Source organism: Bactrocera tryoni, chromosome 4 (assembly GCF_016617805.1).
Source record: "Bactrocera tryoni isolate S06 chromosome 4, CSIRO_BtryS06_freeze2, whole genome shotgun sequence".
NCBI lineage: Eukaryota > Metazoa > Arthropoda > Insecta > Diptera > Tephritidae > Bactrocera > Bactrocera tryoni.
This window is the reverse complement of record NC_052502.1, coordinates 54,399,896-54,414,716: the sequence shown is the minus strand read 5'-3', so window position 1 is coordinate 54,414,716 and position 14,821 is coordinate 54,399,896. Positions and strand designations below refer to the sequence as shown.

The 14,821-nt window shown below is 36.5% G+C and overlaps 7 protein-coding genes across 7 annotated transcripts; 4 read left to right on the top strand and 3 right to left on the bottom strand.

The window, feature by feature from the left end:
• Positions 1 to 685: 685 nt before the first annotated feature.
• Positions 686 to 4,051, bottom strand: LOC120775496. The gene is made up of 5 exons (XM_040105703.1): positions 3,942 to 4,051; positions 3,539 to 3,884; positions 2,937 to 3,131; positions 1,629 to 2,861; positions 686 to 1,559 (listed from the first exon to the last, which is right to left on the bottom strand). Exons 1-5 carry the CDS (start codon positions 3,999 to 4,001, stop codon positions 943 to 945), a joined length of 2,451 nt encoding a protein of 816 aa, XP_039961637.1. The 5' UTR covers positions 4,002 to 4,051; the 3' UTR covers positions 686 to 942.
• Positions 4,052 to 4,529: 478 nt separating this feature from the next.
• On the top strand, positions 4,530 to 5,324 carry LOC120774257 (mitochondrial import inner membrane translocase subunit Tim29). Its single transcript, XM_040103722.1, has one exon. It carries the CDS (start codon positions 4,609 to 4,611, stop codon positions 5,182 to 5,184), a length of 576 nt encoding a protein of 191 aa, XP_039959656.1. The 5' UTR covers positions 4,530 to 4,608; the 3' UTR covers positions 5,185 to 5,324.
• Positions 5,251 to 6,954, bottom strand: LOC120774254 (alanyl-tRNA editing protein Aarsd1-B). The gene is made up of 4 exons (XM_040103719.1): positions 6,821 to 6,954; positions 6,252 to 6,764; positions 5,858 to 6,114; positions 5,251 to 5,783 (listed from the first exon to the last, which is right to left on the bottom strand). The coding sequence occupies exons 1-4, from the start codon at positions 6,857 to 6,859 to the stop codon at positions 5,327 to 5,329; spliced, it is 1,266 nt and encodes a 421-aa protein (XP_039959653.1). The 5' UTR covers positions 6,860 to 6,954; the 3' UTR covers positions 5,251 to 5,326.
• Positions 6,955 to 7,048: 94 nt separating this feature from the next.
• LOC120774255 lies at positions 7,049 to 8,295 on the top strand. Its single transcript, XM_040103720.1, has 3 exons — positions 7,049 to 7,537; positions 7,621 to 7,725; positions 7,783 to 8,295. The coding sequence occupies exons 1-3, from the start codon at positions 7,176 to 7,178 to the stop codon at positions 8,147 to 8,149; spliced, it is 834 nt and encodes a 277-aa protein (XP_039959654.1). The 5' UTR covers positions 7,049 to 7,175; the 3' UTR covers positions 8,150 to 8,295.
• Positions 8,296 to 8,304: 9 nt separating this feature from the next.
• LOC120774256 lies at positions 8,305 to 9,224 on the top strand. Its single transcript, XM_040103721.1, has 2 exons — positions 8,305 to 8,686; positions 8,734 to 9,224. The coding sequence occupies exons 1-2, from the start codon at positions 8,397 to 8,399 to the stop codon at positions 9,071 to 9,073; spliced, it is 630 nt and encodes a 209-aa protein (XP_039959655.1). The 5' UTR covers positions 8,305 to 8,396; the 3' UTR covers positions 9,074 to 9,224.
• Positions 9,225 to 9,233: 9 nt separating this feature from the next.
• Positions 9,234 to 9,705, bottom strand: LOC120774258 (40S ribosomal protein S28). The gene is made up of 2 exons (XM_040103724.1): positions 9,379 to 9,705; positions 9,234 to 9,314 (listed from the first exon to the last, which is right to left on the bottom strand). Exon 1 carries the CDS (start codon positions 9,618 to 9,620, stop codon positions 9,423 to 9,425), a length of 198 nt encoding a protein of 65 aa, XP_039959658.1. The 5' UTR covers positions 9,621 to 9,705; the 3' UTR covers positions 9,234 to 9,314; positions 9,379 to 9,422.
• A 702-nt stretch (positions 9,706 to 10,407) lies between these two features.
• On the top strand, positions 10,408 to 11,922 carry LOC120775451 (translocon-associated protein subunit alpha). Its single transcript, XM_040105637.1, has 3 exons — positions 10,408 to 10,612; positions 10,851 to 11,567; positions 11,643 to 11,922. The coding sequence occupies exons 1-3, from the start codon at positions 10,549 to 10,551 to the stop codon at positions 11,753 to 11,755; spliced, it is 894 nt and encodes a 297-aa protein (XP_039961571.1). The 5' UTR covers positions 10,408 to 10,548; the 3' UTR covers positions 11,756 to 11,922.
• Positions 11,923 to 14,821: the final 2,899 nt, after the last annotated feature.

The window sequence follows — 14,821 nt, the reverse complement described above, 5'->3', positions numbered from 1 at the left end:
TCCAACACCGTGCGTTCCCGTCGACGCAGCATGTTTCTTGGGCCTACTGTTCGATGACCTCGTTGACAAACTATGTAATCCTTACCATCCTAACGCGAATTAGGTAACCGTTGCAACAACAACAACTTGTAAATAGTTACTTGGATGTCTGGTAGGACTTACAGACCAATTTTTCCTTCATTATTAATGGTTTCTGTCTTTCAGATCGACCAGCATACAAGCTGATAGTGCGGTTTACAGTTGACAGTTCAGATATTCAAAACTATATAGAACTTTAAATGCAACACTGGTTTCTCAACAATTTAATTACAGGGTGAGTCAAAAATGTTTTAAATTTAAAACCAACTGTTGAAATAATACAAAGGCTTTTTTAGATAAGCCCTTCTTTACTTGTTTTTAATATTTTTATTTTGAGCTATATATACAAGCTTTACGCATTTAAAATTTTTTTAAATAACATTTAATTTTTATAAAAAAAAAATATTTTTATGAAAAAAATTGCAACAAAAAATATTTGTAAAAAAAATGCAAAAAAAAATATTTTTATGAAAAAAATTGCAAAACAAAAGATTTTTATAAAAAAAATTGTAAAATAAAATATTTGTACAAAAATTCAAAGCAATTTTTTTAATTCATTATATATTTATATTTTATTATTTTATATTTTATTAAAATAATTCTACAATAAAAAGTTGTTGAGCATTCGAAAATGTCATTTTTCTAATTTTCACTTAAAATAATTACAGCACATCGACTAAACTAACTATATCGAAGTTAAATTTTCAATAATTTACAAAAATGTAGTAACAGACACTTGTTGTTTTATTAATGCTTATTGTAGTAAGTGGAAATTAAAATATAAAAAAACTTTAAATATCTTAAATTAAGTGAGCAACACATACATACATATATACGAGCATTATTTTCTCACCAAGCGATTTATCAAAATCCTTTAACATATTTTGACTTCTTTTTAACTGGTTTTTCCTTCGGTTTCGGTTTGAGTGATATGAACTCTTCCTGTTCAGTCGGCGAACCAGGCATATTGATGATCGCCTCGGTGACTTGAGTTGATTGATGTTGCGGCATAAACTCACTTACAAATGAAGTATTTAGAGCACTAAATATGTACTCGCTATCAGTGATGGTCTCCATTTTAATATTTTCGTGTACCATTGTCATAGCAGAAGTTTCTAACAGTGTGCTCTGCAATTTACTGGTCGAATTCATGGACTCTTGTTGTTGTAATTTCGGTTTTTCTTCTTTAATATTTTCATTTAGCCAGTCGCTAACCAGACTCACTGGATCAGGTTTAACGCCCAAACCTTTTTTGATATGCGAGAAAGATACAGCCTTTTTATCATCCTCGTAATTAATATCCCAAATGGCGAGTATGTCTTGGACTAAAGCATCCTTGTAGGAATGTAGTGTTTGTATGGGCTTCTGCCAGCGTCCCAAACCACGTTTTCGGACGGGTGTTATATCTGCTTTGGTCTTATGGTCTTCTTCTAGGTTGAGTGGAATGCTCAAAGTATTGCAGCGAAATACCTTACGAATAGCTGTAATGGCGGGTATAATACAGTACTGATTTTATGAAAAAAATTTTATTTGATTTCGAGTGATTTTACCTGCTAAATTAACCACTTCTGTACAATTCAGTCTTGGCTGCGTCAACTCACAAACACGCTTGGCATATTCACACATTGTATTTTCTACCTCAACTGCGGACTTTAAGCGTGTATCACGCTCTGGTGCATCCCTCTCAATTAAGCGATGCGCAAACACATCACCAATCGAATTTGATCTAAGCAGTAATGTAAATGTGTCACAATCGTCTTCACCAATACATTCTGCAAAAGTTGCGGTATCGTAGAAAGCTAAGCCCGTGCTGCAACGCGATATACGTGTTGGTAAGTCGGCGTCAGGTTGCAAACATTTACCGACAGAACGCGCCTGGTGGTAAGCGTCCTGTAATGTTGGTGGTTGATATGGGAGGCAGTAAGATTTGTAAACACTTTTTCTTATTTGGCCTTTGCCCGGTGATTTATCAGCCATTTTGCGTTCATCCTCGACCATTTGCGCCGCATGCTCTCGCGTGAGTTCACAAATACACATGTCATCTGCTAAGGCGCTACTAAGTGCTATAAGCTCTACACCGCCCAACTGATATGTCTCCATAAAAGCAGGTGCATATTCTAACTGATGCGTCCAGCGACAAACTGCGGTGGAGCCTGATTCCATATTGCCACCCAAGTAGCGCAAATCTAAGCAATGTAATTTATGGTTGGTGGCCACGTATGCCAAATCGCGAAATTCACTTTTGGCAATCGTTGATATCAAATCGCAATCATACGTGGACGTTTCATCACAGCTACAACCTTTTAACCACTGCTCCGGTGTGGTGCGCGTATCGATTACTAGAAATTTCTTTTCGTTAGAATATAAAAATGTTTGACCTTGCCATGGTCGTACCATATTCCAACTTATCCGCATAGCATCATCTTTGCTGCAAATATCGTGTGTGGCGGTGAGTGTTGGTGTTCGTGAATTCACATCATACACTCGCAAACCTTGCTTCATTGTGGTCAGAATAAAAGTATTCATGTCGATAGGGGACTGCGCGAAACTTATAAATGGCGTTGAAGTTGACCTGAATAGTGTAAGCGGTGTCATTTTTCCCGTGGAAGGAATACTGTATAAATTTATGCGATTGCGTTGTCGCAAAGCAAATGACATCGAGGAATCGGCACGCAAATTTTGTATAGAACGTAACTCAAACACTTCACTATCTAATTGTTGCGAACTGATAGGATCGAGAAAGCTGTTAGTAAAACTCCTCAGCTTCGGAAACATACCCAAATCTGAAAAGAAGCATATAATTTTTATAGTTCTAAAGAAAAATACTACCTTTAAAGTTAATAGTAAACACAACTTACGTAAGCTGTCCAGGTTTTTACCATCTACATGCAGCACATGTTGACCATCTCCCAGTATACAAAGATTTCCTCCAGTGTAGTAATAATCGTAACTGCCGTGAAAGTACGGATCAGGATCACATTCCAAACGTTTGGCCAATTCAAATAATGAATTATGATAAAGATCTTCCTTGTGGTTAGTTTTGAACTTTTTAACTACAATTATAGTTTGTTTAAATATTTTATGCAACACAAAAAAAACTTGAACTGCGTTTGCACCGAAGTTAGAATACCCTTCACAAATATAAGAACTTAATTATGATCGGTCAGTTTGTATGCCAGCTACAAGCTGTAGAGTTGTCTTGGGCAATAATCCAGGCTAAATTTTGAGATATCTCGTCAAATTAAAAAGTTTCTAACGCCGCTATATCGGCGGTTCCGACAAATAAACAACTTCTTAAAGAGAAAAGAACGTGTGCATAATTTCAGACAGACGGACTTGGCTAAATTGAATCAGTTTGTCACGCTGTCCATTTTTATATACATTTAATAGGGTTTCCTTCTGGGTATTACAAACTTCGTTGCATGCTTAATGTACCGTGTTCAGGCAAAATAAATCTCACCTTTTTGAACTGTTTGATAACGTGTCCGTGATGTGTGCAAACGTTTGCGATATATCTCTCTTGCCATTGTGCGTCGATGGCATATATCTACATTTTCGTAATGACTGCTAGCGATATAAATTGGACATGGCATGGAAACATTGAAACTTGGATACAAACGAAGTTCATCAGCGCTCTCAACTGGATGTCTCCCCACATTGAAGGAAGGAAATAAGCAATGCTTTTGGAGTAATTTTAATTCCTCAGAGTTATGAAGTAACATTCTATCTAAAGGGTTAACAGGTATATTCCTTGATTTATTTGGTTGAGTGATTTGTGATTTATTGTCTTTAGTACAATCGTCATCCTTCAATAACAAAAGAAAGTATTAAATTAACTGATAATTATTCGTCTGATGTCTTACTTGTGTTGTATTTTTAGCCTCTTTTGTTTGTGCCTTTCTTTTATGTGGACGAGTTGGCATTTTTATAACTTATATGCAGAATTTCAAAGCAATATTCTTATTTTCTTAAAAACAACTGATCATATACCAAAAACGGATGTGAAGACGCAAGTCAGCTGATTGATAAGAAGGTTGCCATTTCCTTAAAAAAAAAAAAAAAACCATAATTGTTTTATAAAAGCCGTTTTCTAACCAAAAGGAACGAGTCTTGGTTAAGTTAACCAGAACTTAACATATAGACGGTTGCTAACCAGACAATGAAAAAACGGTCCAAAAATGTAAAATATTTGCAAAAATCAAAATTTTTAGACAAATTTGTTTTGCCTTAGTATTCAGAAATAGTAGTGCGTAGTAGTGTATAGTACGCAATCCAATTATATAAATATAGAATAATGCAACAAATATCATCACATTTTTTGCAAAAATTACAAAATAATAACAAATAAAATGTATGTATCTTATTTAAATAACTTTGTTATAAATGTGTGTTGTCAAATATGTTTGGACTTGTAATCGATAAATTATCCCCAGATTTAATTCTACGCTAACCTAAAACGCATCAGCTGTTACGTCAAAAAAATGAAAAAATATTAAAACTAACACTTCTTTTATTAAAGTAATTAAGAAAATGCGTATATTCTCGCTCAGTAATCGCTTTGCCAATATACGAACACGTATAAGTGATAAGTTCACATTACCCGAACGATTTAAGGGTACTGTAGTTGAAAAGTGGGCACAATATTGGCGTGGTCTAGCCAGCGACTATACGGATGTGGTTGTCGATGTTGTGAAAAGTGCGCGCACCAAACCGCGAAGGGCACTTGTATATGCTTGTACGGGATATGGTTTATATCAATGTGCCAAACACAATCCAGATGAAGAAGTATTTATGCATTCATTACGCGGTTGGAGTAATCAAATGTCAATGGTGGCTAAAACATTACACAACCCGGTGTCAGAAGCATACCTCCGTGAACTGGAAATAGCCATCAATGAAAACAAACTTCGCACATTTTCACTTGGTGTCTGTACGATTTTGTGGAGAGATTTGTACGATAAGGAAGATTGCACTTATCCGGCTATATGCAAGTATACGCAAGTAGATTATACAAACTTTTGGAAACATATAGTAGATATTGGCTTTTGGGATTACTACTGGCGACTTGAGTGGAAAATGCATAATTTCGATATTAATTATTTATAGTTACAATTAGTGTTAAGGATTATGGGCTCCTATTATTTTGACCAAAAATATAAAGTGTACAAAATGTTGGTCTTCTTGTAAATTAACAACAGCTTTATTTGACAAATCAAAATAAAGTCAAAACAACTTTGTTCGAAAAACCTTATTTTTTACTTTTATCGCCGTTAAAATGTTTTTCTAGTATAGCATTACATTCAGGGATCTTGCTTCCATTGTTGAATTTGCCTTGAAAATTTGATTCACGCCCATTTCCTTTGCCTTGTAAAAGTTCCATAAAGAGTTCACCAAATTTTTTTACATCTTCTTCGTTACCTCTCAGTACCATGAGACCTTTACCATTATTTGTTGAGTTTTCCGAAACAGTGAGGAAATAAAATATACCTTCGGGCGCATTTCGTAAAAATGTGTTAATGAAATCTGGTTCTATACCATCTTTGCGATGGAGACAGTAATACTTCGGATAGGGTTGTGGAGTATTCTCCAACCTTTCAGCTTCGGAAATTGCAACATCTTTTAACAGCTTTTGAAATGCTTTTGTGGATGATTTCAAATTCAACTGCAATTTCTGTATCAATTCCAAATGTTGTGTGGGCCCACCTCTGGATACATGAAATAATAGATAATTATCAACTATACATGAAGATTTAATTTAAAAATAAACATTAATATTTACTTTAGCGCTAAATTCATTTGCTGCTCTCGTTGAAAGATCTCTCCGAGCTTCCGAAGTACACGTTCACCGACCACAAAATGAACATTTATTGCATTTTTAACTTTTTCAGCGTATAATAATTTGATGGACTGTAGCTGCGATAAGTTGCTTACATGTGTACCACAGCACATATTACTCTCGACACCTTCAATGCGCACAACACGTGCTAATCCAACATGATCTTTTGGTAATCCCCGCGGAGCACGAGCGTCTTGAAACTTAAGATTCCAAAATTTTTAGTTATTGTGGTAAGATATAAAAAGGAATAATGAGTTCGTAATAATATAATATAAGTTCATGAAACACTTGACAATGATTTCTTATATTGGTAATATATGTTTATTTCAAATATTACCTCTTTAGCAATTTCTGGATCCACTAACTGTACACTGACCTCCCGACCCTCACGAATTAGCTCGTTGGCCTTTTGCTCTATTAAATCTAATGACGCACGAGTAATTAGATGTGTGGTATCTAGTTCTATATATGACGTATCCGTTCCTAACCACCAAGACGTGGTGTCATATTTAAATTCACTGTCAAATAACGCTGTTATCAAATGTTGGCCAGAATGCTGCTGCATATGATCCAACCGTCGATTCCAATCAAGCTCCTGTTTCACTATATCACCTTCCTCAAAACCTTTTGTACTTTCAACGAAATGTATTGCTTCTGTTCCTTTACGTACGACAGAACGTACTGGATATCCATTAATTTGACCATAATCGCATGGTTGACCACCACCCTCAGGAAAAATAATTGTATCCTCGCAAATTACATTATATCCTTCCAATTTTCTTGCACTTGTTTCACCAGTTGGTATCCATTCCAACTTAGCGACTTCACAAGACAAAACTTTGCAAGTAAACTAAATTTACAAAAATTAACGTTAAGCATTGTATTTACATTTTAATAAATACTTGCTTGACGTAAAAAGCTATCCTCTTGGCATTTAAAAACCATTTTTATTACTTCGTTTTAAAACGAGACGTAATTTTGGTTAATTATGCAAAAATTGTTGGCAATAGTAATAAAAAAGTGAAAACAAAGACGACTTCGTCGGCAACAACTGACAGAAAATATTTTCTTTTTTACCGGTCACACGGTTGCAATATGTATGGTTTTGGAATAATAATAATGAAATAACATAGTAGCTATAAATTTTACAAACAAAATTCAATTTTTTAAAAAAATATAAAAAATATGTTTCAAGATACAATATAAATTAAAGGAAAATAGAACCATATTTAATTTTGCGGTATAAATTAATACGTTTACAATGGCATGCAATGAAGGAAAATTTTTTAAAACTCAAGCACCCGAATGCAACAAATTGGACTGTTGGTGCCTTCCAGAACCATATGTTGATAAAAAGGTCACCGTGAAAAACAAAAAATACTGTTGGCTATACCCCCAACAACGTGCAAAGGATTTAAACAAAATGTTACCCAATTTTGACCATTGCGAGACCCTTTACACAATTTGCGATTACAGACTTGAAAATTATGTATTTAAACAGTTACTCTTGATTGAAGAACAAATTCGCAATTATAAAAATAAGCTAGACAAGGAAATCGATTTCCAACGCAAAATGTTGGATGATATGTGGAAGCTATCTCAACGGTTTTTACTATTAACACAGTAAGTTTTGTTAAACAATTTGTTTTATTTCAACAAAAAAAAAACATATACAATATTATATCGATTTATATATATATTTCAAGATATTACGGTTGCGTTAAGCCATACCCTGACATTGTCTCTATACCGGCGGAAAAAGTCACCCAATGCAAATTTCAGAAAAAGCGGAAGGCAATTCAGTATTCTAAGTAAATCCCGATTAATTTCATATTATATTGGTACTGTTAACACTAGTTACGTTCTAGTTGTCGCCTGATCTTTATATTGGACACACTTCGCACTTCCATTAGAAAATTAAATCACGTATGCTCTCAAATGGATATGTCAGTTCAAAGTCCAATTATTTTAGGGGATTATAAAATACGTCCATTATCATACTACCGCAACTTGATCGACGATGCGTTCGAGTACTTCAATAAGGTACTATGCAATTTAAAGAGTTGGACCCAACTGCTTGACATAGGCGATCCAAATGCAATAGACGACTACAGGGCCTTACTGGATCCAAAGAAAAAGTTTGATGAATTTATGAAAACTGGAAAGATGAACTGTACCTGCATGCGCACTAAAAACCCTGAATGTATTAATAATTTTGTTAACAAATGCAAATGATGCAGTGCAGAAAAATATTTAGAAATCACTGAATAAATCTAAACTAAACTCTAATGAAACTTCATAAAAAACTGTGGCTGCAAAATACTATGTACTAATTGTATCAATAAAATATTTAAACACATCTGGCAACGCTCATAACCTCATATGCTCAAGTTCATTAAAATCAACAATATTCATTCATTTATTTACAGATTTGCTTTCAAACGCTTTTAAAAAAATTAAGAATTAAGAATTTTTTTTAATAATGACTAGTGAGACTGACATACATGTTCGCATACATTATCAAAAAGAAGAGGAGACACTTCGGCAACTACTCAAATTGGAAGAACTGTTTAGGGAGCACTTGACGCTTACCAAACGGGAAATGCTTCTTCAGAAAGAAATGGTAAACCGTTTGTGGGTTTTGTCTCAACGCTATGTGATTTTAATAAGCACAACGGGCTGTTGTAAACATCCAGAAGTATATTCTGGTCCCACGGAGGACATTTTGCTGCGAGAATATTCCGATAAACTTAACCTTTTACGTACATCCAAGTAAGTAAACTGAAACATATTTAATACTTTCAACTCTTTTTTTTTAGTTGTCGAATTTCAGATTCCTTGAGAAAACTACGTCAGCAATGCATCATTTTTAATTCACTGCACAGTCATTTAGATTTAACGATGGAAACTCCTTTCATGATTGGTGACACATTTCACAAACCAATATCATATTTTGTTGAGCTAGTAGACGATTTATTTAAATATTTGCACGCGCTTAGTGTAAAACTAAAATATTTAAGTCATCAATTGGATCCGGTGGATTTACTTGTACTTGAGGAATTAAAAGCAGCCTTAGAACCGTCTGAAGACTTCGATGAATACTTACTTGTTGGACTAAGTTACTGTAAATGTTTGCGTCCCAAGCAGGTTTGCCAATAGGAAGAAATCAATCGCGTCTAAATTTTAAATGGCTTCTTAGTAACTTGTGATACTTTTGTTCCTCGTAATCCATTGTATGCGATTCGAATTGTAAACAAAACACTTTTAATTAAATAAACTTTATCCTTAATTCTATAGCCAAGAAAGCAAACTACTTTTGTACTATTCAAAAACTTGTTTATTCATTATTCCGCTTGTTAGTTATTACTATTGGATTAATTAAAGTCACGTAGTACCAAATCTGCAATCAAAAAGAAAACAAAATCTTAAATACCGTTTAAAAAATATGCAGCGTGTTAACTTACCACGCAAAACGGATAAACAAGCTTCTCGCCCAACGTCCGACTAATCAACGAAGTCTTCTAGCTTCACGTTCAGATTCGAGCAGGGTAAGAATATCACCTTCACGGACTGGTCCCTTAACGTTGCGGATAATTTGACGGTTTTGTTCGCCGATGAATTCCACTTTCACCTGTGTACACTGTCCCTGGGAACCGGTACGGCCCAAGACTTTCATGACGCGTGCCCAAACAACTGGTTTATCCATGGTTTTTTATAAAATTTGTATATACTTCGCGAAAAAATTCACGTGCAGCAACCGCATAAAATGACAGCCGGAAGCAAAAGAAAGAGATGTCGTCAAATTCGACAATTTTTGACGAATATCACGATTAGGCAGCACTAGTTGCAAAGCGCAGCTCACTTCACTACTTATGAATGTACCCAGCAAGTCACGGCGACCGAAACACCAATGGCTTGAAAGAAGGTGCTCGTAAATTAACAGACATACAGCGTGGAACTTATAAAACCATTGTTTTAGAAAGAGTTTAAAAATCACTTTTGAGTACTTAACCTGTAGTTTCACAAATAGGTAGTTTGCAGGGTGTACTTTCGTATCAGGTATCAGTTTCTCTGAAAAACGAGAATTTTAAGATTTTAAGTTCCAAATGATAACTGCCAAAATATCAAATTTAATTTTACAATTAGCGTTCCCAAAAGGAGAGATATTGACGCTAAACAGATTTTATGAATTATGTTGAAATCGCAAAAAAATAAATTTTAAAATAATTTATCGTTATTTGGATTGTTCGTCATAATTTATATACATTTTTCCAGATTTTTATATTGGTCAACTTTTTTGTTTTTGAATGGTATATTATTATACTTATTTTTCATCCTAGGTATTTTGAAGCAAGAAAACTCTCTTTCAGAACGCTTCCGAAAACGTCTCCAGTGTCAAAATTTGATTGAAGACTTTCGTTAAGTACAGCTCCACGTAACAATCGCGGAGACTTTGCATTTTGACAAGTGAAAGCTGTCCGATGTTTTTCGTGTGTTGATCGTCGTTATTCGGTAGGTTCATCACTTTGCTGTTAAACATTTTCTTTCTGTCAAACGTATTCATTGGCTGTGTTTGCCGCAACTGTTCGAATTAGATTTTCAATTAGGATTTCTCTGGGATAAAAGCAATAAAAATGAAAAGCAATTTCCTGATTTTATTGCTGGTGGTGCCAGCACTAATTTGCACATTTCATGCCCGTAAGTACAATTCAAAAATCGTGAATAAATTGGGTTTACTTTATTGGTGAGTTGTGCGGTGGGGGAAGTCATCGACGTGGCAGCAGACGATTGCTAGACGAAATGCATTGTTGAGTGGCTTGTCAACACTCAGGTGTTTTGTTTTACATTTTTCAAAATTAAACATATTGCATAAAATTTCATGCTTACTTGATATCATAAATATGTTTTAGTGTTAATTGAAGTTTTCTTTTCACAGCACATAGATTTGCGGCGTTCGCTGAAGGCTCGGCAGAGGATGACCTCGTAGATGTAGAGGGTGAAGATGGTGCCGTGACCGGTGATGATGCTGAGAATGAAGAAGATGCTGATGCTAGTGTGACCACGTCGCCTTATGCTGACACTTATTTGCTTTTTACAAAACCCTTATATACGGCTGGTCAACAATTGGATTTACCTGGTGGTAAACCTGTTGAATTCCTTATCGGTTTCACAAATAAAGGCAAAAATGAATTTGTTATCGAGACCGTGGAAGCATCTTTCCGTTACCCTATGGATTTCAACTATCATATTCAGAACTTCTCAGCTGTTGCATACAATCGTGAAGTGAAACCAGGCTCTGAAGCTACTGTTGCATATTCGTTCATGCCATCAGACACATTTGCTGGTCGTCCTTTCGGTTTAAATATTGCCTTGAATTATCGTGATGGTGCCGGAGCTCAATTCACTGAAGCTGTTTTCAATGAAACTGTGTTGATCTCTGAGGTCGATGAAGGTCTTGACGGCGAAACTTTCTTCTTGTATGTGTTGTTAGCTGGCATTGTTGTCTTGTTGCTGGTTATTGGTCAGCAATACCTTTTGGGCTCATCTGGCAAGAGGAAGCGTGCTGCTGCTAAAAAGACCATTGAAACTGGTACTGCCAATGACAGCAACATCGAATATGAATGGCTACCACAAGAAACTTTGCGAGTGCTGCGTAAGTTATATAGCTTTAGCTTGTGTCTGTCATATAAACAATATTAAATGTTGTTTTTTTTATCTTATTTTATAGAACAATCACCCAAATCAAAGACTCCAAAAACATCGCCAAAGCCAGGCAAACAAAGCAGCCCAAAACAAGGTCAGAGCCCCAAACAGCGAAAAGTGAAACGCGGTGATGATTAAACTATAACTGTGGTCGCATCACAGTAAAAACAACAAATTCACCTCAAATGTAAACGCATAATCGCCTTACGCGCTTGGAAATCATATATTTTTTTTATTTTTTAATACGTTGTTTCTATTATTTCTATATGCGACATTTGAGAATTATTAGATTTCGATAAACACAAGTTATTTTTAAGTCTGAATAGTACTCTAAAACTCCTCCCATTACAAACGGTATTGTGTTGATGTGCGTCGCAGTGCAGTGCTGGTGTTATATTTGTTTTATATTTTTTTAAAACGTGCCAAACGCTTGTGCTGCAACGCCGTCAAATGATACTGACCAACAACATTTCATGTAGCCGAAAAATTTGTATTAAGTTCAATTTAGTTACCATTAACATATTGTGTAAAATGATGTGGACTTAATGTTGAAAACTTTCTACAAAACATGCAGCATTTACGATCAGCTCGCAACTTATAGTTTCGTATTAGAGATTTTGCTAGAACACAGACACACAAACTTGTTTAAATGTTTTTTTTTGCTTATTCATCTTCATTTTCGTATCAAAAAGATTGTTTGAGCTTTCGTTTTTGGTGCATTGGAATTGCTAATGTCTGATTTTTCTATTTGTAATTAGAAAATGTTCATTAACGAAACTAATTTATAAAATAAAAAATAAAACCAATAAAAAACGATTTCTATACAATTTTTAATTTCTTTGTATATGGTGCATTTATATTAGAGAGGGTCGATTTATAAAATCGCGTATGCGGGAAATGTTCTATGGATCATTCTGAATAATTTTGCCTAAGAGACTATGGGTCTATTGGCTTCGAGTCAGCGTTTTCCGTTTTTTGGATCCCTGTAAATCAAACCGCTCTACTGTATGTATGAACTGCATATGTCACATTTGTATTTTGAGTTGTAAGGCTGAAAGTTAATCGAAAATTGACCATCCATTTGTCAGATTGGTTAGGTTTGGTTAGATGACTAATCAATCAACATGGTGGGGGATCCCACTTAGATGCTATGTTCAGTTCTTTCAGAAGCCTGCAGAAAGTCTCCTGTAATTGTATATCAGCTATCGACGAAACGCCATCAACCTTTAACAAATGTGATTAGATGCTTTATTTCTATTTCCGTTATTTCACCTAGTTGCCTAAAATATCAGATCCGAGGTGTTTTAGTCTTGATCTGGCAAAGACGCGGCATTCGAAGATTAATTGTTGAGATTATTCTATCTCATCCTCTCATCAAGCTGAAGATATGCATTCCAAAGTGTATAAGTCTTGAGTCAAACGCGGGACAGTCAAGAAGGAAGTGCTTCCACCTTATCTTCTTCCGTTTTCTACTTCTTGAAACTATATCTTCTTCTTCTTCTTAATTGGCGTAGAAACCGCTTACGCGATTATAGCCGAGTTAACAACAGCGCGCCAGTCGTTTTTTCTTTTCGCTACGTGGCGCCAATTGGATATTCCAAACGTAGCCAGGTCCTTCTCCACCTGGTCCTTCCAACGGAGTGGAGGTCTTCCTCTTCCTCTGCTTCCCCCGGCGGGTACAGCGTCAAATACTTTCAGAGCTGGAGTGTTTTCGTCCATTCGGACATCATGACCTAGCCAGCGTAGCCGCTGTCTTTTAATTCGCTGAACTATGTCAATGTCGTCATATATCTCGTATAGCTCATCGTTCCATCGAATGCGATATTCGCCATGGCCACCGCGCAAAGGACCGTAAATCTTCCGCAGAACTTTTCTGTCGAAAACTCGCAACGTCGACTCATCAGTTGTTGTCAGTCCAGGCCTCTGCACCATATAGCAGGTTTTTGTTCGTCGAGAGAGAACTTTGCTTCTCAATTGCCTACTCAGTCCGAAGTAGCACCTGTTGGCAAGAGTTATCCTGCGTTGGATTTCCAGGCTGACATTGTTGGTGGTGTTAACGATGGTTCCAAGATAGACGAAATTATCTACGACTCCAAAGTTATGACTGTCAACAGCGACGTGAGAGCCAAGTCGCGAGTGCGACGACTGTTTGTTTGATGACGAGATATTTCGTCTTGCCCTCGTTCACTGCCAGACCCATTTGCTTTGCTTCCTTGTCCAGTCTGGAGAAAGCAGAACTAACGGCGCGGGTGTTGATTAATATATGATATTAATATCATCGGCATACGCCAGCAGCTGTACACTCCTGCTCCTGATTGTACCTATAGGGAGTCGCCTTGTCTGAAACCTCGTTTGGTATCGAACGGCTCGGAGAGGTCCTTCCCGATCCTGTCGGAGCTTTTGGTGTTGCTCAACGTCAGTTTACCCAGCCGTATTAGTTTTGCGGGAATACCAAATTCAGACATCGCGGCATAAAGGCAGCTCCTTTTCGTGCTGTCGAAAGCAGCTTTGAAATCGATGAAGGGGTGGTGTGTGTCGATTCTCCTTTCACGGGTCTTTTCCAAGACTTGGCGTATGGTTAATATCTGGTCGGTTGGGGATTTGCCAGATCTAAAGCCACACTGATAAGGTCCAGTCAGTTTGTTGACGGTGGGCTTTAATCTTTCACACAATACGCTCGATAGAACCTTATACGCGATGTTAAGGAGGCTTATCCCACGGTAGTTGGCGCAGATTGTGGGTCTTCCTTTTTGTGGATTGGGCAGAGCACACTTAAATTCCAATCGTTGGGCATGCTTTCGTCCGACCATATTTTACAAAGAAGCTGATGCATGCTCCTTATCAGTTCTTCGCCGCCGTGTTTGAATAGCTCGGCCGGTAATACATCGGCCCCCGCTGCTTTGTTGCTCTTTAGACGGGTAATTGCTATTCGAACTTCTTCGTAGTCGGGCAATGCTCCATCGTCATCGATTAGGGAATCGGGTTCGCCTTCTCCTGGCGTTGTGTGTTCATTGCCATTCAGCAGGCTGGAGAAGTGTTCCCTCCATAATTTAAGTATGCTCTCGGCATCGGTCACTAGATCACCTCTTGGGTTCTACAAGAGGATGATTTTTGAGCATTACCCCTATCGGCCAGCTTATCAAGCTCTGCATACTAACGCATTTCGGCCTCTTTCTTTTTCTGTCTGCAAATGCGTCTCGCTTC